The 21,025-nt window shown below is 41.7% G+C and overlaps 1 protein-coding gene across 4 annotated transcripts in view; it reads left to right on the forward strand.

Annotated features, from left to right (window-relative positions):
• The window catches only part of LOC121958533 (zinc finger MIZ domain-containing protein 1-like), a 143,713-nt gene that overhangs the window by 119,771 nt on the left and 2,917 nt on the right, over positions 1-21,025 (forward strand). Inside the window, exons 6-16 of one of the 4 annotated variants that reach the window (XM_042507502.1) lie at positions 13,194-13,329; positions 13,755-13,872; positions 14,706-14,923; positions 15,032-15,233; positions 16,166-16,441; positions 16,846-17,028; positions 17,679-17,756; positions 17,865-18,033; positions 18,119-18,260; positions 20,319-20,529; positions 20,769-20,874. In XM_042507502.1, the coding sequence (XP_042363436.1) occupies positions 13,194-13,329; positions 13,755-13,872; positions 14,706-14,923; positions 15,032-15,233; positions 16,166-16,441; positions 16,846-17,028; positions 17,679-17,756; positions 17,865-18,033; positions 18,119-18,260; positions 20,319-20,529; positions 20,769-20,874 (1,839 nt within the window). The remainder of the gene's footprint in view (positions 1-13,193; positions 13,330-13,754; positions 13,873-14,705; positions 14,924-15,031; positions 15,234-16,165; positions 16,442-16,845; positions 17,029-17,678; positions 17,757-17,864; positions 18,034-18,118; positions 18,261-20,318; positions 20,530-20,768; positions 20,875-21,025) is intronic. The other 3 variants (XM_042507504.1, XM_042507506.1, XM_042507503.1) reach the window with 3 other exon arrangements.

Consider the following 21,025-nt stretch of genomic DNA (forward strand, 5'->3'; position numbering starts at 1 on the left):
CTATTTGGTGCTGGAGACAGCGCAACTATTGGCTGTAGACATTTTTTTATGTCATCTAACTTCAGTATTTGCATGAGCCAAAACTAAAAACTTACGACAGTATGGTCATTTATGAATTTATCATAACTTTAAGACAAGAAAAAGACTGACAGCTCTGCTCAGTTTTATGACCACTTTACACCAAACAATCATGGGAATGTGCCAAAACTAGTAAAACTCTCCTGATGTTATGGTCTGAAGAGCTATTAGCTCCAAACGTCACTTGTGTGTAGCTTAATAAAAGCTCCAAGGGAAGCTAAAGTGTACGGATCTTTCTCTGTTTTTGATAATTCAGACATTGGAAATGTGTCAGCGACAGTGAAAACATTCGAAAAGTTTGTCGGTGTTCGGCTGACATTATTTGTAAAATCATTTTTTCATTCTGTTTAAGGCCAAACACACTGTTAGTACAGAAGTTCAGTAAAGAATGATCTCGTCTTGTGTAAAATGGATAAGGTTTGAGTGTTTCCATTTGGCCTGAGTGTTTATCGTGAGGATGCTTTTTATTCAAATGCTGCTCTGTTGCACATATGGATGACTCTAATGAGCCCAGAGGGGTGCTGGGACCCGACCCAGGCCCCACCACTGTCTGTTCCTACTGTACCTCTAAAGGGAGGCTTTGACCCCAGGCCCACTGTGAAAAGGTCGCAGGTGAATCAGCCACCAGCGTATGCCGCCGTGACACTGCCGGCCCTGCCCAGCACCCTGAGGTGGGCACGAGTCCGGGCACATCTGCTCCGTGCCTAATTAGTATCATTGTAGACGAGGGCTTAAGGCTGGGCCTTCGTTAATAGCAGCCTGTTGCTCGGGGAAACAGTCTGGCTCCTGTAAGCTGCTTCTTTGCAGGTCTGCTCATCTGTTAATCTGGTTGAAGGAGTGCACGGTTAAAGTGCACGGTTAAAGTGCACTCTGTGGCGCTGCAGTCGGCCTCACAGCACAGTTGGCAGAGTTTCAGGATCCTCGGTGTGGACAGGTGAAAGGGCCGTCAGTACCACACTTTTTGTGAAGATTTATCTTGTCAAGTGTCTGTCGTATGAAGACTTTGCCTCATCTTTTTATGTGTCAATAAAGATGCTTTTTGTCTTTTTAAAGGACCATGTTTTGAAGTATTTTTGCAAGTTTTAGCTCCCTCATTACAAATAATGTGTGCATTATATTTGTGCTCACAGCTTTTAAATGCATGCTGTACTGAATCAGATTTTTTAAAAAACTGTGTGTTTCCATTGGCTTCCATTCATTTCGAAACAGTATAAAAATTAATTGACACATTCCTGAAACTCTGGTTAAGTTATCTAAAGTGAATCATATTAATCACGTGAAGTGAATTCATGTAACACGTAACAAGAGAACGAGACAATAAGTCAAAGTTTGATATTAAAAATGAGGAAAAAAGAATGAAACATGAAGTCTGCAAGTTTTTTTTTACATGATCACTATGTGACGATCCCATAGTAACAGAGTCAGAGTAGGACAGAAATTTCCATTCAAATCAGCGGAGAGCAGAGCAGGATGGTCAGAGCGGCAGCCATTGCTGCTTTAGCGGGCTAACCTCGTATTACGTCCATATACACAAATCAACTCGCAGTTGATCAATCAACTTACTAAGGTGAGGTTTTGCAGTAACGACCAAACAAGCAGTGGAGTAGTAACATTACGTTTTCAAATAAGCAATCTGCTTTCTTTTAAAGTGTTACTGCGGCTGTTATTTGGCCATTCCCTTTGTTGCTGTTAATTACATTTTTGTCTATGTTAAATGAAAACTGTAGCTGAGTGTAAATCTGCATATTTTCACACCTAAATAGGCGAATTAAGGTTTTATTTTGGTGGAACCAGAGTTGGTGACTAACATGTGACCAACAGTTGTGGTGTGTTTAATTTTGTTTTTGTCGAGTTCGAATGAAGTGCGTTTTATGAGGCGTTTACTTGGAAATGAAGCTAATGTTAGTCTTAGTTCGGTGAGAGAGAGAGATTGAGACTGGTTGGTGTATGGCTGTTTTTTTCGATTGAATAAGTTAAAAAGGTGTATCAGTTGGCTAAACTGGAGTTATCAGACTAGTAATTGTGATGTGTGTTGTCACCATAACAACTACCAACAATCACAATCTTCTTTTGTACTCAAACAGCCATGGCAAACACTTCAGTGTCTGTTCTACTCTCCTTCTATTACTGTGCGCTAATGCAGTCCCATTTTTTCAATGCAAGCTGCACTCCTGTGGCTGCAATGTAACTGCGTTTCCCCACAATGGTAATTTGACTTTGACAAGAAACGCACACTTGATGTTTGGCATTGAATCTGTTTACAAATATTTTCTTGAAACGGAAAAAATGCATCAAAAGTGTAAAACACAATGGCATGCTTTGCAAAATGGCTAGCTATTAAAGCAAAGTACTTGACCTCAGACACTTTAACACACTGTTGCCAGATTTCAGCTCCTGAATTAAGACATAAAGATGCAGGTTTGGAAGGAGTTTTGCTCCCAATCAGCTTACTGCAGCAGCGAGCGACATACAGTAACAGATTGAAGCCTGAATGCTGGTCGGCGGAGATGTTTGGCTTTAATGCAGGAGGAATTAATTCTCACCAGGGGGGTGAAATGCTATAGATTTCCACCTCCGTGCTTTACAGGGACCCTGAATGGCTTGCCCTGTTTTTAATGAAGAGATTTGTTGCGTGTGCCAGGAGAGATTATCCTTTAAAACACTGGCCTGCTTAGGCGAAGGTTTGGTTCCTGTGTAACCATGACCAAGAAACGTCAGTCAGAGTGATGAGATCTGCATAAATCATCTTGAGATTGTGGCGCATTTTGTATCTTGTCCCAGTTGGTATTCACTTGGCGCCAAGTGGATTTCTTTAAAGATGTAGAGTATAATCTTTGTCTTGAATCTGTGAACAAATTTTATTTAAATGTCTGTGACTTTTTATTTTTATTCAGAAATCCTGTATTTTCATATGTATGTCAATAGAAATTTGCATCAAAAAGTGGTCGGCTGGATATTTTGATGCTGAAGTCGAAGTTTAGAGGGACAGCTTTTCTGTCTGTCAGTCTATAGAGGTTTTTGATGTTGCAACAAAGAACGCAGGATGTCAAAACAGCAACCCAGAAACACCGCAGCATTTTCTTTTTCTCCGTGTGCCGCTTGCCTCCACATGGCCACATATGCTTGTGGCCTCAGTAAAACCTTTCTGGCACGAATCCAAGTCTCCCCCCCCCATCTCCTCTTCCCCTCCCGCTCTCCTCGCCGGATGGACATGGCACGACATTGCGGCCATGTGGCCAGCAGGAGGCTGTATTTAAGCCGGGGCAGCTCTGAAATGGGCCATAAAACCTAGCCAGCAAGTCTGGCTCCCCATGAGGCATCGGGCCTAAGTACTCATTGACAAGACTCCAACATCATGACTTCCCAGAGAGAGCAGCAGAGGAAATAATGCAAGAAAAAAAAAGCAGCAGACAAAGATGAGGTGCAGACAGGAGGCGGTTGTCTGGCCTATATAGACAGGCTGTTTTATAACTCTAATGCTTTCAGTCAACAATATTTTCTCATACTTCTCCTCATACTCACTGCCATTGTGATTATTTTTATTACTTCGTCTATTCATTCTAATGGAAAAAGCCCCTTAACTGCATATGTTTAAGGGACCTCAGGGGAAATATGTCACGTTCTGATGCCACATGGAGGCCATGACATTCACATGTTCCCACTTCACACATCCGTCATCGGCTTTTTTAAATCATAGCTCGCCCTGAATGTCACGAAATGACTCACAAGACTTTAAGATCGTAGTAAGTGAGCTAATGAAGTCGGTTTACAGACTCCAGTTTTACGACACCCAGTTTGCACTTGCTTCCGTGCTGAAAGTGTCGGAGAGTTGAGAGGGTGACCATGTGTTGAAGGCGGTCCACCTGTGAGCTTCTCTCTACGAGGCTTTTCACTGGGGTACACGGTATATGACGGTATCAGTATGCGGCGCTAATACACTCACGAGATGTTAGCAAAAGGTAATATTCTCACACACATTTTCCTTATTCTCCGAAATTGTCCTCATCACCGAGACCAAGACTTCTTGGGTTGTTGAACCTGTTTTTTGGGGGTTTTTTTGGCGCCCAAGTTAGAGCAGCCACACTGACAGCATGAGCAGCACTATGGCACATCTAGAGAAACAGTCTTACCATTTTTTTCCATGTGGTTTTCAGCAAAAATAGACATTGAAAATGGTCTTTTGATAATAATATTGACTATATTTTTACCTTTTACTACAGTTTTTATGTCTTTATCCGTCACAGACATGAGAAAATACAAATTTATCTGTTCTACTTTCCTGTCTTCTTCAAAATAAAAGCCCACTGACAACGTTTCTGTAAAATTGTACAATATAATTTTACTGTGAAACGTTTGCAGGACGTGTTGTTTGACAATGCGGCTTGCACGTCTACATGAATGAGTAGAATATGTGCTTTTAGTTGTGAAAGTACCGTTATTATGACATTAGGCAGCTCTGCCGATGTGAACACACACTACTCACACATGCAGTGCGGCCCAGCGTAACCTCCAGGGCATGTGATGCTCACTGCATGCATAACATCCTCAATACAGCTTCTCCAGTATGAGGTTAATAGAAAGATGAAGGTCCACATTATACCGTGATATGCCCATGCCTACTATCTGCTCATCCCTCCCATGGATGAACAAGCAGCACAGATCTGTCATGGGTTGCAGGTCTGTAACCTGTTTCTCAAAAGCTTGCACAGTGGACGAGTCGCTTCCATTCCATTATCAAATTGGCGTTGATGAATAATTGGTGGCATCTGTGAGGAGACAAAAGCGAGGCTTTGATGGCTGCCAGCCGGGCATCCGTGGCTCTGGTATCGGAGTGCCGCGAGCCGGAGTGGGAGATAATTTACGACCCAGCCGGTAGTTTACGCGGGATAGTTTGGCACCAGTTGTAAGCAGTATCATAGAAACCAGTTATTGGTGTAGTTTTGTGTGTGTTATGAGGTAAATCCCAGAATTTTACAGTTCCGGGACATAAGTGAGGAATTCTTTGGCTGAAATTAAACATGGCTCTTTTGCATGGCCTCTTAGGTGCTTTCAGTAACCAGGGATACTAGGGCTCCCCAGACTCTCTCTTATTTTAATTGACTTTGGCCTGCAGGAGGCTTGTGTCCATTCAAACCTTTCTGGGCAGCGAGAGAGAGGAGGGAGGGAGGAACAGAATGTGAATAGAGCTCCCTCAGAAACTAAAGAGTGCAGCCCACTAGAGCCGTTCTTGTTAGTTTGCTCATGGTCTTTGTTCTCCTTTCAGCCCTTCTGGCTAAATGTCTTCAAACAAGCCGTTTGGGGGTTTGCGATTCTCTCCGGCGGGTTTATAGCAAAAATATTTGGACTTACAGTTAGTTTGGGAATAAGTGAGGAAGTAGTGCTGATAATGTGATGACTGGATGTGCGCTGCGTGTTTGTGTGGACGTTAGTGACCGAGCCATGTGGGACGATGCCAGGTGGGAGTCCAGGGTTGACAAGGGAGCAGGTGTCTATTAGATACAGAGCAGGGAGGGAGGGAGGGGAGGGACGGGGATCATGAGAGCTCTTGGCATCTGCCTTACCTGCTGCCTCCCCTACAGTCCTCCTGCCAAAAGGAAAAAGAAGAGCAGAGAAAAATGTTTTGGAGGAGGCAGCAAGTGAAGGAGCAATCCTTTTGAATGGCTCGTCTTGTTTGTGGGGTTATCCTCGCCCACAGGTTGGTCATGCAGCGCATTTAATCGTAGTGGTGGCGTTGTGTTTGCTGTAGATCTTTTATGAAGCTCACCCGAGTTACAAAAACACATCTATTCTGATTAGATATAACGTGAATGGAATTTGTTTTTATAAGATGAACTTTATATTTAAGTCCCATAAACAAAGGAGTTCGAGCGTTTCTGTTGTGTGGCATATTTCCCAGTAAAATGGAATATTTAAGTGGTGACTAGTTAAAGGAGGCGTTTAAATCAAATCATTTGCCTGTAAACGGACCAACTAAAAGTGGGCAGGGTTAGAGTTTAGCGCAACACGAAGCCACACTGGCGTCCGGACTGTTGGCGCCACACTCATCTCCCTCATAGTTAAATCAGGACGAGGAGGACGATGAGGGGGAGATGAATGAATTAGACCTCGGCCAGATTGTTTTATCTCTTCCTATCTCTCTCCACATTGCTCTGTTAGCTGCTACAACTGGCAAATATCGAAATTCTCACAAGGAAGCAAAACACGGGGACACAAGATTAAAACTGGGAGAATGTGTTTGTCATTTTATCTGGACTGTAAGATTCACATCTTAACCATTAATTAGATCGTTATTAGCATGCATGTTTGAAGCATACTGGCTCTTTATTAGTCATTATAAAGCACTCATTAATGTTTTATCCTGCATGACCATATTCTGCCCAACTACTTATACTAGGTCATTAACTAACAGTTTTCCTTCAGTAACCTCCTATATACTGCTAATTGATAATAAGCAGTAATTAGAAGATAAAGTAAGTAAGTTAATAAGTAACAAAACTACAAGTGTTATCAGCGTTCAAATGACTCTTTATGTTCCCCAGTCTAAAGCGAAGACTTGCTTATAACTATCTCACCAGCAGTTTGACACCTATTAACCCACCTCCTCTTCACACGTAGTTAATCTGTTATAGCACACAGCTACTACAATTAACAGACTCTGTCCAAAAGTTATAATGCAGAAATGTCTGACAATCTCTGAAATGGTTCTTAATAAAACGGATATTTGTACATGTGCTGACTTCTGCCACTGAATAGTCATAGACCTGTTGAATAGGGTTAAAAAACAAAAAAAAAAGGAAATTAATAGAAAAAAAGGTCTAAAATAGTAATAACGCTGTTAAATATTTTTAAATATACATTTAAGATAATTTTAGATAAAGATTTTGAACATAGCTTTTTTAAAAACAATATTCTAAATCTAATAATTTCCTGCAGTTTGTGCAACACCTTTTATCAAGTTGCTCATTGCCGTGTTTTAAAAGTAAAGCAAGCCAGTTTGCTGAGGGTTCAGTGGTTTAAATACTTGTGAAGGTGTCTGAACTGAGCAGTAATTAGGATTTTATTGAAGGAAAACTCTTGACCTAATATTTGTAGAATATGGTCATGCAGAATGATGCACTAATATTTCCTTTATAATGACTAATAAGCAGCCAATATGCGACTAATATGCATGCAAATAAGCAATTAGCTAATGGTGATATATATATATATATAATATATATTATATATATTTATATATATATATATATTATATATATATATATATATATTATATATATTAATATAAAGTGTTACCAGAACAATTGCTTTGGTAAGAGGGATTAATAGCTGTTGTAATGGGAGTCTCCCCGCAGATATCAAAAGCATATGTTTTGATTTATAGCTCAGCGTCTGAGTTTTATTGTCGGCAGCACCAGCAGACAGATTTATAGTTAATTAGCCACAGTAACTGTGTTTACATTATTTCAGTTACTTTGTGATATGAGAGACATTGGGAAAAATCTGCCTTTTGTTTCGTGGTGGGCAGAAGGTTTGCAGTTGAGATGACTGAAAAGAGCTTCTTTTTTTCATGTTTTGTTCACTCTCAACAATCTGTACTGGCATCAGAAACTGGAAAACAAAAGCAACCATTGAAGGCTGTTCAACAAAACTGTTTAAAAATTGAGTTAAAATGACTTTATTGCTGGAAAGACACATTACAATAAATATTATTCTGAGCAGCAAAAATGAAATTCTATTCTTCTATTGTTTTGGGGGTAGAAGCAGAAATCCAAGAGACAGATATCTCAGAATATGTGCGAACCAAAATGGCTCGACACCATGTAATTTTGGGTGGACTGACCCTTTAATTAAGGGGCCTTTTTCTTTTGGTTGAGCAAAAAGAGGCAGAATCAAGGTATTTAATCAGCACAGTTTATCTCTCTGCCTGCTGTCTGAGTGTGCGGTGAAAGTTGGGGTGGGGGAGCATTACCATTGGAAGGAGCATTGAACAACTGTCAGGGATGCAGTCCATGTCATTTGTCACGTCTCCCCGGGGCTTTATGACAGAGAGTGAAGCTGGAAGCTGCAGGCCCGGCCACTGAACCACCCAGCTAGTCCCAGCAGATGCGTTTACCGCCCTTTGCCGCGGCTGACCATCAGGCTGCACAGCTGAGCACCAGAATATCAATACGGCTCAGACTCAGCCGGGCCCTTCTGGGACTATCTACAAGGCAAACAGGATAGGCACCTCTCCTTATGGAAGACAGACACCCATGGCCGCCAGGGAGACCAATGTAAACACAGCAAAAGGATGCTCTGTAGCACCAAACGGCAGTTTGATTCACTCCAGAATGGCCGTCGTGATTTGGAAGAGCTACACCTGAGACGATTATCTCCAGTTTTGGCTCTTCTTAGGGAGGGAAAACAGACGAGTCTATTGAAAGGCCGTCTGTGGGAGGAGAGGAGAAGAAAAACAGTAATCCTTTTGTGTTCGTCATCCGCACTGTCCTGAGAGATGCTCGGGTGAAGGAGGAGGAGGAGGAGGAGGGAGAGACTGAGGAGTAGCGGGTTGGCTGTTCCTCCTCCTGTCATATGAAACCTGAAGTTTATCCTCTGAGTCAATGACAGAGCGCCTCTCCTTTAAACAGGTTGGTGCTCAGCAGAGGTGATAATTTTGTGTGGGTGATAAGCCCTTTATCTAATGGTGGGGTAGAATAATTCCTCTTTAAGTGGCAGCTCTGGTGCTCCCCTCGCTCCCTCTCCTCTCCCTCTCCCTCTCTCTCTCCCTCCCCCCGCTTTTCTTTCTCTTGTATTGTCATTTCGCTGCTCGGCCCGTTGTTGTTTTTGTCCTGCGGCTGTTGATGTAGGTGTGAAACGAGGATGCCGTCCTCTCCGCCAGACGTCCTCATGGTGGCACGGTTAGGGGATAAATTGTGGAGACATGTTTATCAACATAGAAGAAGTGCAAGTTACCCCTTGTTGGATGAGAATAATGGGACCTAATTGAGCTGTAACATGCTGGCTGGTCGCCAGGCCCTTGAATTGAAAACTCTCTCCATCAGAAGGGGGTCAGGGAAGAGGGAGGGTGCTGCTGAAACACCACAGGACACTCTAACATCGATGCGAAACTCGTAAAAACCTATTAGCCGCACTTGGGCCTGGTTATATTTAATTAAAAGTAACCTACAAATCTATGCATCTACCCACGGGTGTGATGTTTTTAGGAGAAGAGCACCTGAGAGGCCTTTTCTGTCAACTAAAGCGCAGCCGTGGTAAAGTCAGATCAATCCTCTGGAGGAACAGCACAGCCTGTCTCCTGGCACCTGCCTTGCCAAGAACAGGAGGCAGGAAGGAGGAGGGGGGGGGGGGGGGGGGGGGGGGGGGAGAAAAAGAGAGAGAGCATGAGCGGGTGGGAAGGAGGAAAAAACCCAGCTGCCTCTGCGCCTGAGCCCCTTGCTGCTCTTAAAGGAGTGGGAGGGAGGGGAGAGGGAGAGGCAGAGAGACTGCTGGCACCATCTGTACATGTCTTTTGTATTCCAGCCCTCATCTTTACACTGAGCGAGGCTGGTGTGCTCAGTGTTCAAATGAAAGGAGAGGACGTGCCTTTTGGGGTGCGATGCTCTGAGAGGAGAAGGTGTGTGTTTGTGAGTCGATGCTGAAACGCTGTTTTTTGTCCTCGATAAATTTCAGAGGACATCTATTTATTTCATAATATGAGCCGGTGAGGCGTCTTTTCCTTTTACTGTTTGCAAGCACTCATGTGTGGTCAAATCTCTCGGTTTCCATGTTTGTGATGGGAGTCAGAAGCCTTTGTTTGTCCCTCCCTCCCATCAGCCCCATTAGCCTCTCTCACTGACTCACTCAACCTTTTTTTAATCGCTCTCTCTCCTCCTCTGTGTAATATGTGCTGTGGAGGCCCATCCTTGCATGTGGCAGCAGGGTGGATCTGCCTGCGAGGACAGCCTGCACTGTCTGCTGTCATATTGACGTGGCTTTTTGCGTGAACCGCAGCTGAAATCACCGAGCGCTCTGTTTCACCCCCTCCTCTCCTCCCCCGCTCCTTAGTCAGCCTAGAAGTGCTGTGAATCATAAGAGGAGGTGGCTGCCCTGCTCTTTGATTGAATCCACATTCCCTTTTCTCCTCTGACGCCTCAGAGAGAGGCTAGAAGGAGGCCGGGGAAGCAAGAGGGAGAGAAAAAGGAAAAGTGAGTCTTTTGTAGTTGGCACAGTACAAAAACATGCACTGCAGATGAAAAGCATATGATTCGATCAAACGCACTCTGTGGTGGCTACCTAACCAAGCAGTAGGTAGGGAGGGAGGTAGGAAGGAAGGTGGTGAGGAGGGAAGTGGCTGGAGTCCATCTGGCAGGTGCAGAGTGAACCCTAGTGGCCAAGAGCTGCAATGACATGCTGGCGAGGAAGCTCATCGCCGTCTTTTGTTTTTTACTGTAAGAGAATTTTTCTATAGTTTTTCTATAAAAATCTAAGGTTGTCTCTGAACTAGAGTTTCAAATAAATCACATTTTTCTTTTTTTAATCTGCGCTGTAAAGCTTTTTTGCATTTTGAAGAGTTAAAAGTTATCTGCTCCTCACCTTGCATTACAGTGTGCATTTTAATTAACAAATAATGCAATATATTTTGCAGTAGGGGTTAACGGATATTGTTTTTTCAGGGCAGATAACTATACCGATTGTTAGAAGTTAATGAGACTGATAACGGATGTTTTGAAGCATTTACAATTAAAATGAAAATATTTCTGCTGAAATTTAGAATTTGAAATATAAATCCAACACAAAACTTGGTTTAAATGCCTTTAGCAAATGTTTTGTCTAAAACTGAAACTTTCAACACAGCAAGTTCCCGGCAACTTTTTTTTAAAGTTCAGTGAAAATTAAGGAAGAAAAAGAATAAATAAAAAGAAAGAATAAATACAAATAGCTTCCTGAGGTTTTCCATAGTAAAAATTCCCAAGTTTGATAAGCACTCTTTTTAATTCATTAATTTTATCAGCGATCATTAAAATAAAATGCAAATACAGATAATTGCCCCAATAATTGGCCAGTCAAATAATCTGTGGACCCCTATTTTAGACGCTTTTGTCTTTTTCTTTTGCCTGTATTGTATTTTTTTTTTTTTTTTTTTTTTTTGCCTGTATTTTTTGTGTGTTTTTCAGGGTAAAGTCATGCTTGCTGTGGGATATAATTTCAGGTTTTATTGTAGATTGTTCTTAAGCTATTGGAAACAAGCCCAGAGGAAAGGAAAATTCAAAATAAGATCTCGTCTTTGTCCAGCTTATGTCTCCCAGACATACTTAAGTTCAATTTAACATCTATATGCGATTTTGGTCATTTTCTCATACTTCTTAAATTCAGTCTCTGAGAGATAGCATTCCTCTTGTGTCAGCACGGTCCTAATTTAAGGACTTAAAATGCTCTTTTATTCTCTCTCTCACTGCAGTGATCTGTATTAGTCTGAGATAGCTCAGCTTGAGATAACAGAAAGATCTAGACTAGACTAGAAAAATTGACTGGTTTCTAAATGAACCTGCAGAGTGTCAGAAATGTGTCGCGGTGATTAAATTCAAGCCTTAACTGTGTATTTTATCTGTTCTCAGAGTTGAGAAACCTCTGAGAAGCCTATGAGCACAGCAAAAGGTAGGGGTAGGAAAGACAGATCACAATTTTGTACTCTCCAAACAAGAAACTAATTTATTTGTGATGAGACAAAGAAAAGACTGTTGTGAGCAGCAATTCACCAGTACACACAGAGAATGAATAGAGAGACTTTTCCCGCGCTTTATTTATTTTATTTTTTTATATATATATATATTTCCCCCTATTACTGTGTCCCTTGGATGCATACTGTTTATGGTCTGGCACCTGGTCTCTACCTGTCTAGTGGATCATAAGTGATAATTGAGAGGAATTATTTCTATATGAAGCGCACTGTTTTTAAGAATAAGCCTGCAACAAGTATTGTAGGCTTTTTGCATTGTAGTTAACCTGTTAGATTTTTTTTTTTTTTTTTAGTAGGGTAATGTCATGCTTGCTGTTGTATATAATTTGGCGTTTAGTTGAAAATATTTCTTAATCTATTGCAAAAAAAATCACCAGTATGCAGAACTCAAATCCTGATGGAAAAAAAGACCCTCAAAGGGCAAACAGATTTAACTAGTGCTGCCAAAAGGCAGCAGCAGTGCAGATGAGTGGATCCTACAATCAGATATAAAAGACAGCAAAATATTATAGAAAAATAATTATAATGGAGCAATAACTGCAAAAGAAGGTTTATATGTACCAAGAATCAGTCATTCAATCAGATAAAGTGGCGCAAAAGTGTCCAAGCAAATGCAGTTTCTGTGCTTTTATTCTGTTTGATTCATCTGAAGAAGTCTACATTATGTGAAGGTTAAGTCTCTCACTTTCCTGTTTGCGTTCGTTCCTCTATAGAAAGTCTTTTATGTCATTTGTCGATAAATGAAAGTGAATCTCAGTACAAAACATTGAAAGGTTATAAACTGAACAGAAAATGTGACTAACAGTAAAAATGCAGCTAATTTGCTGCCAGTATTGATATAAGTAATACATTTAACCTCTGCAATATTTCTCCTCTGAATGTATGAAAAGCTCCATTTTCAAAGTCCAATAAATCAAGAAAACATTTTTAGTTTAAAACGTTTTTATTTGTCAGAAGGAGAAACACTTCTTATAAAAGCAAAATAACTAGAAAATGATGCTGAAAAGACACAACAGTTTTACTAAATGTTCTAAATGTTCTCACTATTTTTTAAAAATTGGTTTCAAATGTTTTAAGTTGCATTTCCCATCTTGTAAGATGTTTAAATGTTTGATGTAGTGACGTAGTTACATGGATTGACAGACTGTGCACCTGTTCTGATTTGGCGGTCCAGAACTCCCCAAACGCCAATTAGAATTTTGCACAAAGACTTAACATATCATTTTTCAGTCAGGCCATTTCTTTTTTTTTCTGCCGCTTCTGTTAAGTTGTTGTTTCGCCCTCCTCTTCTCACATAATCAGCTTTGAGCTTTGCAGCGCTTGCAGTAGAGGGCTGTTACCTCTGCAGTGATTTCTCACAGGAGTCCACTGACGCTCTCTTCCTCTGCTCTCTCTCCAGCTCTTCTGTCCTCGTGGTGTGAGGAGCTGGGACGCCTCCTTCTCCTCCGTCACCAGAAGAACAGGCAGAACGAGCCTCCGGGAAAAGTGCCCATGCAGCCCCCCATGAGCTCCATGAAGCCTGGCCTCTCACACGGGTCAGTGTTCACACTGCTGCGCTTTTTGGCTTGTGTGTGAGGTGTGTTCGTGTGCGTGTCGGGTGTGTGAACAGACAGACCAGGCCCTTGGGGAAAGCCCTTCCTCTCCACATGAAGCCCGGTGTTCCTTATGGATCAGTGGCCAGACAAACTGCCAGACTAACTGCTTGTAGCACAGTCAATAGGGACAAATAGTACCGAGCAACCCCAAGTACATGTAGTTAATAATTACAACACAGTGTTTGTGCGTTTGAAGAGGAAGAACATGCTTTTATTGTGTAATCCTAACACTAAAACCTTTGTGTTTCCCTATCATTCAGCAAACGCAAACATACATACTGTGACTGTGCCGTTGTAAATATTTGTGCAGTGACGGAGGGTACGTTTTTGATTTACCTACGTGATGTGTTTTTATCCGTCCTCAGCAGAGATGGGTCTTTTCCCTACGACTCAGTTCCCTGGCAACAGAACACCAATCAGCCTCCAGGTTCGTTGTCGGTGGTGACTACCGTCTGGGGCGTGACCAACACGTCGCAGAGCCAGGTGAGATCGAGTACCTGACCAACGGTGTAACAGTGTTTCTGTCTCATCAGGGGACAGAGAAACCAGCAGTCACATATGTTTTGATTTAGATTTTTTTATGTCCTAATGTTAAAGAGACAGGTCACAACAAAATCAAAAACACATATTTCTCTTCTTAGCTGTAGTCCTCTATTGTTTTGCTGTGAGTTGTTGGGTGTTGGAGATACTGTGTTACAGATGTCTGTCTCCTCTCCAATATAATGGAACTATGTAGCACTCAGCTTGTGGTGCATAAAGTGCCCAAAAAATGCTTACCTACAATGTCTCTTAAAAAATGTTATACGCTGTCTCATGTAGGACATTTAAGAACCTTTTGTTTGACTCAACTACACCCGCTAACCGCATCAGGCGCAGAAGGAGGAGTGCATCTACTGCTAGCTCACCTCGCATCAACATTTCGCACTGTCACGAGCACAAGCCTCTCATCCATGAGTACATGCATGTTTGCCTCTACACCGTGATACGGATGGCGGGTTTCGTTTGGTAGAAAGAAAATAGTTCCTACATGAAACTGCTAACATAGATCTGGAAAGAGACATTGCTGTTGAGGCTTTCAAATGTATTTTTGCCGCTTAGAGCACCACAAGCCGAGCGCCATCTATCGCCATTATATTAGAGAAATGGAAGACTTCTCTACAGCCGAAAACACTGGAAAACTCCCACCAAAACAATCTAGATTAATAAATACAACTACTGGTAAGAGCTGAAATGTGTATTCTTGATTTGGGGGGTAAAATGTTCATTTAAAGAATCCTCCATTTACACACATTTATCTCTCTGTATGTCCACGTCAGGTGTTGGGGAATCCGATGGCCAACAACAACAATCCCATGAACCCTGGGGGCAACCCGATGGGCTCGGGTATGTCTGGTAACAATCCAGGGATGAACTCTCCTCAGTTCCCTGGTCCTCAGCAGCAGTTCCCCAACAAAGGCAACTCCAACCAGGGCTACATGCAGCAAGGCATGTACGGACGACCCAGCTACCCCGGAGGAGGAGGCTTTGGTGGCAAGTAAGTGGACAGTGAATTAGATTGATTATAATTGATCCCAAAGAAAAAATGATCCTCCAGCATGATGGTCTGAGCTCACTTTATATGTTGTGTCGCTCTTTGTCATAGTTACCCTGGAGGCCCGAACGCTGGACCTGGAGGAATGGGCATCCCTCCACACTCCCGTCCTCCGTCAGACTTCACCCAGCCTGCGGCTGCTGCTGCCGCCGCTGCGGTTGCTGCTGCCGCCGCTACAGCAACCGCCACTGCCACGGCAACCGTCGCTGCCCTGCAGGAAACCCAGAACAAGGACATGAACCAATACGGACCGGTAGGACACGACAAAAAACTGCTCACTGACTGACTGTGCCTGTCAGTGCTGCCAATAATACCAGAAAAGGAGGCTGAGAGAAGTACATTTAGGCTAATGAATCATTTTAATGAATATTTTTTACTTTGGTTGCATAGATAATGAGAACCAAAAATGAACAAAACTGAAATACATCTGCGTTTAAAATAGGTTCTCTATTACATGTTTCAAAAATAAACAACCCTCTTAAATTATAATTTCCTTCTCTTAATTTACAAAAATAAATTGGAATATAAACAGGAAGTCTTTTGTTTAAAGTATTTCAAATGTTTTTAAATCCAAACTATCTACTAATTTTAAGGTGTAGGTTCAGTAGATTCATAATCGCCAGCTTTATGTATTATCCCAAGAGCTCTTTTCTGTAGTTAAATTATTGGTCTATATTTGTTTTATAAATATTTCCCCAAATTTTGGCACTGTAAGACATATGACATTACAAATGAATGGTGCAATATATGCAGAAATTTCTTACCCAACAGCTCCCTTGTTTTATAAAAATAGCAAATGATTTAGAAAATCTTTTTTTAATATATTCCACGTGTGGCTTCAAAAATAGTTTATGATCTATAATCACTCCCAAACACTTCAACATAATTTAATGTCAGTTTTATTTCACATTTTCCCCTTATACCACCAAACAGCACACATTTAGTCATATTTTCATTTCACTTATTGTTGATCGAGGCCAAATCAATATCAGAGCTGAAGGTAAGCAGCCGAGATGAAGCCAAAAGGCGCATTTAACTCCAACAAAAGCTAACAGGCACACATCTTTTTTCCAAAAGGGTAGAACATTTTGTGTCTTTTGTGACTTTTAATAGACTCTTTTCACAAAATTTGCCACATTGACAGTCAGCTCAGAGATGGCTGATTGAACCCATTTTGTCTTCCAGATGAGTTCCTCTTTCCAGATGGGACCAAACCAGGCGTACAACAGCCAGTTCATGAACCAGCCAGGACCCCGCGGCCCTCCGTCCCTCCCCGGGAACATGGGCACTGGCATGAATGCATCCAACATGAGCGGGCCCCCAATGGGAATGAACCAGCCCAGGGGCCAAGGCATGGGGCCATTCGGGGCCCACGGCCAAAGGATGCCCCAGCAAGGCTACGCGGGACCCCGGCCTCAGGGCATGGGTATGCAGGGCATGAAAAGGCCGTACCCAGGCGAGGTGAGTGGATGTTTTTTTTGTTAAGATAAGATCAGACTTTAGTAATCCCACACCGAAGAAATACTGAGTTTCAGCAGCTCAAGAGTGAGAAGCAAAGGAAAATGCAAAAAAAGTGATTTGATTGCAAAGAAAGGATAAAATATTACAAAATAAAAATGAAATAATTTAAAATCTATATACACTGTATGCACCTTTTACTCAGATGCTGTATGCTCATGATTGATAGCTGGTACAGGATAACGGAAATACACACATGGTGTGTAGCTTGTTTACTGTAAAAAATAAATAAAATATGGGCTATAAATATTATTCAAATATGTACGTATATCCTGTGAAAGTTATTTTTGTTGTTATTTATTTATTGTTGTATGTGGCGTTTATGTTGTTCATCACTGCATCCACAGCCAAACTACGGTGGGCAGCAGTATGGACCAAACAGCCAGTTCCCCAACCAGCAGGGACAGTACCCCACACCCAACCCCTCGAGGCCGCTGCCGTCCCCCAACTATCCCGGCCAGAGGATGCCGGGACAGCAGCTGCAGGGCCAATACCCGCCCCCCAGCGGTGCCATGGGCCAGTATTATAAGGTGCAGTAATACTACTATTGACCAGAAATGTGATGATTATTTGCAGGTTATAAAGCCAAAACCCATTTGTGTCAGCAGCTTTTGGTACCGATAATAAGGGTTAATTTGTTTACCCTTTTGAAACCTAAGAAAATTGACTCGATTTCTTTTAAAAACGTGGGAGGAAGGCAAGGAGCAACTTAACAAAAATGGCTCAAAAATGAGCAATAAATAAATAAAAAGTTACAAGAAAATTACCTGAAAATACGCAAACAAAGAAAAGTAAAGTAAAAAACAAAAAACAAACAAGAAAATGACCTATAAAAATGTGTTAGTTTGTTTTTTTTCCTGTCCTGGGGGGGTGAGATGCAGCACAGGACAGAGCTTGGAATCAAACTCACGGCCACTGTGGCGAGGACGCAGCCAACTGAGCCACTGGGTGCCCTTTCAGATCATTTTATTTCATTGTGACATTTTACTATTTTGGGGGGATTAGCAGGACATATCTTGCAGATTTGTTTATTATGTTTGTTTGTTTCTCCCATTGAAATCAAACCAAATTTTCTCAGGTTTCAGAGAACTAAATGCCTGGGAAAGGAGGTTAAACGTTGCACAAGAAAACTGATGTTGATCCAGGTGTTAAAGGGTTAATCTGTTTTATCAAATTGCAGCAGGAGCCACCTTTCAATGGCCAAACGAATAACTTCTCCGGGAGTGGATATCAGTACAGCCAGGGGAATATGAACGGGGTAAGTCCATTTGTGTACTAATTTTCTTTCATCGCGTTGTCATTCTCTTGGTTGAGTTGTTTATGTTTTCATGAAAATTTGATTTATTAATTATTCTTTTCTATATAGCCACCCAGACCGGTGGGTAACTACCCTCACTCCCCGGTGCCAGGCAACCCCACCCCTCCAATGACCCCAGGAAGTAACATCCCTCCATACCTGTCGCCAAACCAGGACGTGAAGCCGCCCTTCCCTCCTGACATCAAACCAAATATCACCGCTCTCCCTCCCCCTCCAGGTCTGTCACTGAGAAATCTTCACAGTGAATTATTCCTTTAAAAGTTCAGAATCTTCTGACCGTGGCTCTTCTTCCACCAATGCAGCGAACCACAACGAAGAGCTGCGCCTGACGTTCCCGGTGCGGGACGGCGTAGTCCTCGAGCCCTTCAGACTAGAGCATAACCTGGCAGTCAGCAACCACGTCTTCCACCTACGGCCCTCTGTGCACCAGACGCTCATGTGGAGGTACGACATCCTGCGCCGAATAATCACAGTATATTTTTAGATACTCTGAACGGAGATTTTATCTCCTGCGAGAGATCCTGAATACAGAAATTTTCATTTTCCTTTTTTCACTGATGACTGTTGCAATTTTAGGTCTTTTAAATCTCTAAAAACAGTTTGCGTTTTGTATGTTAAAGAACCTCTTACCTCTCCAAAAATACATCTCTGGTCCAGTAAAAGCTTTTCAAAACAATTAATAAACTGTGATTAAAGTGGTTGATGAGATTAGATGGAAATAGATATATGAACTTTTAATTCCTGATACGGTTCTTGGGGCTCACAATGTATGTTTTGCAACTATTTGATCAAAACGCTCTTAAAGTAATTTCCTATGTGATCCCACATGGTGTTTCTTTATGGGCAGGGGTCAGTCGTTTGTAAGCAAAGGCCCACTTCTGATTGTTAAAAAATAATACCTTCTTAAATTAATTATTTAAAAAATGCATAAAATGCAAAATGCAATGCCGTTGGGCGGTCTCCGTGTTGTGCCCGAAGCCCCTCTTTTTTCTTTGACAAATATTATTTTGGCTTCCTAACACATCCCAGCCGCACCTGAGGATTTCACCGTGTTCAAGACATTGTGCTTTTTTTCCACGCATCAACACATGTCACAATAAATCTAAATTTTATGTATTTAGGGTCAAATTTCTCCACCACACACATCCATTTTGTGTCACTGCATCTATGTGAACGTTATCTGGCTAAACGTGGCAAAACACACCGTACCTGATGATGTGTCGTGATTTCCGTGGTGATATTCAAACTTGTCACTGAAACTGTGAATTTTAATGAACATTTAACATTTAATCAACACTTAACATTAACAATTGACATTTTTAATTTATGTGAATTCTTGAGTTCATTTAAATATAACAATATCTATGAAATCCAACCTATTGGCAGTACCTCCGCAGCCCACTAGATGGCACTCGGAGGCCCACCAGTGAGTGACTTCTTGTTGGGAATTGCTGTTCTGGGGTCAGCTATTGCCAGTGGACCAGCCATGTGCAAATAATCCAAATACATGTGAGATCCACAAATTACCACTGGCAGAGTTGGGTGGGAAGCCAGTTAGGGATTATCTTGTTGCTGCACAGCTTGTCCTGCAGGTAGCAGTGGGGTAAGCACTGACGAGGACAAACTACGCAAAGACGACGAAATTGAGAGAGAGAAAAAAATGTGTTAATGTTTCAGCAAACATGTCGTCAATTGTTCGTTTTGGCCTCGTTGATAATTTGATTTTCGGTCAACAGGGAAATTAAGTTTCACATAAGAATCCTGTAGTCAAGAGCCAGTGGGTGTTCTTCAGTTCCTTTTAACCTTTGGGAAGCAAATTGAAAAGGCTGCAGTCATATTATGTGCAGCTGAGAAATGTTAAAAAAAAATCAAACTACTGCTATTCCCAGCTGACATGGAGAAGATCGTTCATGCGTTAATTTTCTCTGATTTAGATGATTGTAATTCTCTTTACTCCTCTCTCAAGTCAGTCTCACAGCCGCAGCTTATCAAGAGTCTCTGGTGCCAGATTGTGAGCTGACATCATCCTAAATTTAGCCTCCCATAAATGGTGATGTGTTTGTTTTGATGAGAAGATTGGAAATGACAAAATCTGACTGCCGTTGTCCTTTATGTTACATAATATTCTGTCACACTTTAGTTATTTAGTGTTTCTTCTATCGATGGTTTGGCCAGAGAGCACTAGAGGAAACCTGGACAACTCAAATCCTTCCTTTTCTTTTTGTATTTATTCAAGACTTGGCAAAAGTCAATACAGTAGATTAGGTATTAAGGTTCATAACCTTAAAAAAACACAAAAAAGACATAATTAATATACTGGTAAATAACATTCTCATGCTGAAATGAATATTTTAACTATTCTGTAGTATGTATGCATTTATTTATTTACTGGATTTATTTCTCTCTAATAAATCCAAATACTTTTATTTATATATCATAATTGAATAAATTAAATAAACACACACCCTATAAAGAATACCTTTTCTATGCTCGTCTGTGCAGATCGGACCTGGAGCTGCAGTTCAAGTGCTACCACCACGAAGACCGTCAGATGAACACCAACTGGCCGGCGTCGGTGCAAGTCAGCGTAAACGCCACGCCGCTCACCATCGAGCGGGGCGACAATAAGACCTCACACAAACCCCTGCACTTGAAACACGTATGCCAGCCAGGAAGGAACACGATCCAGATCACAGTCACCGCCTGCTGCTGTGTGAGTGCACGAGTCTCCACAACTAATAAAAAGAGGTTTATGGACATCCAGGCTCAAAAAGTAGCTTCCAGACAAATAAAAGTCAGACATAAAAGATGATATTTAATGCCGAAGCTCAGAGGAAAATTAAAAAATGATCCGTCGGGTCTGTTTTTCCTCCGGATGTGCATGTTAAAACAGTAAACTAAAACACCTTTAGAGGATGTTTGTGATTGTGACAGCAATGTTTCGTCTTGCAGTCGCACTTGTTTGTGCTGCAGCTGGTCCACAGGCCGTCAGTTCGCTCCGTCCTCCAGGGCTTACTGAAGAAGAGGCTTCTGCCTGCAGAGCACTGCATCACCAAAGGTATTTCAGCACCTGTGAATTGTATTTTGTCTCCTTTTGTGTCTTTGTTTGCAATTTTGTGTTTTTCACTGCTGACTGTCTTGGCCAAGTCTCCCTTGAAAAAGAGATTCTTAATCTCAAAGGGGCCAACCTGGTGAAATAAAGGTTAAAT

The sequence above is a fragment of the Plectropomus leopardus genome, chromosome 19 (genome assembly GCF_008729295.1).
Source record: "Plectropomus leopardus isolate mb chromosome 19, YSFRI_Pleo_2.0, whole genome shotgun sequence".
Lineage (NCBI taxonomy): Eukaryota > Metazoa > Chordata > Actinopteri > Perciformes > Serranidae > Plectropomus > Plectropomus leopardus.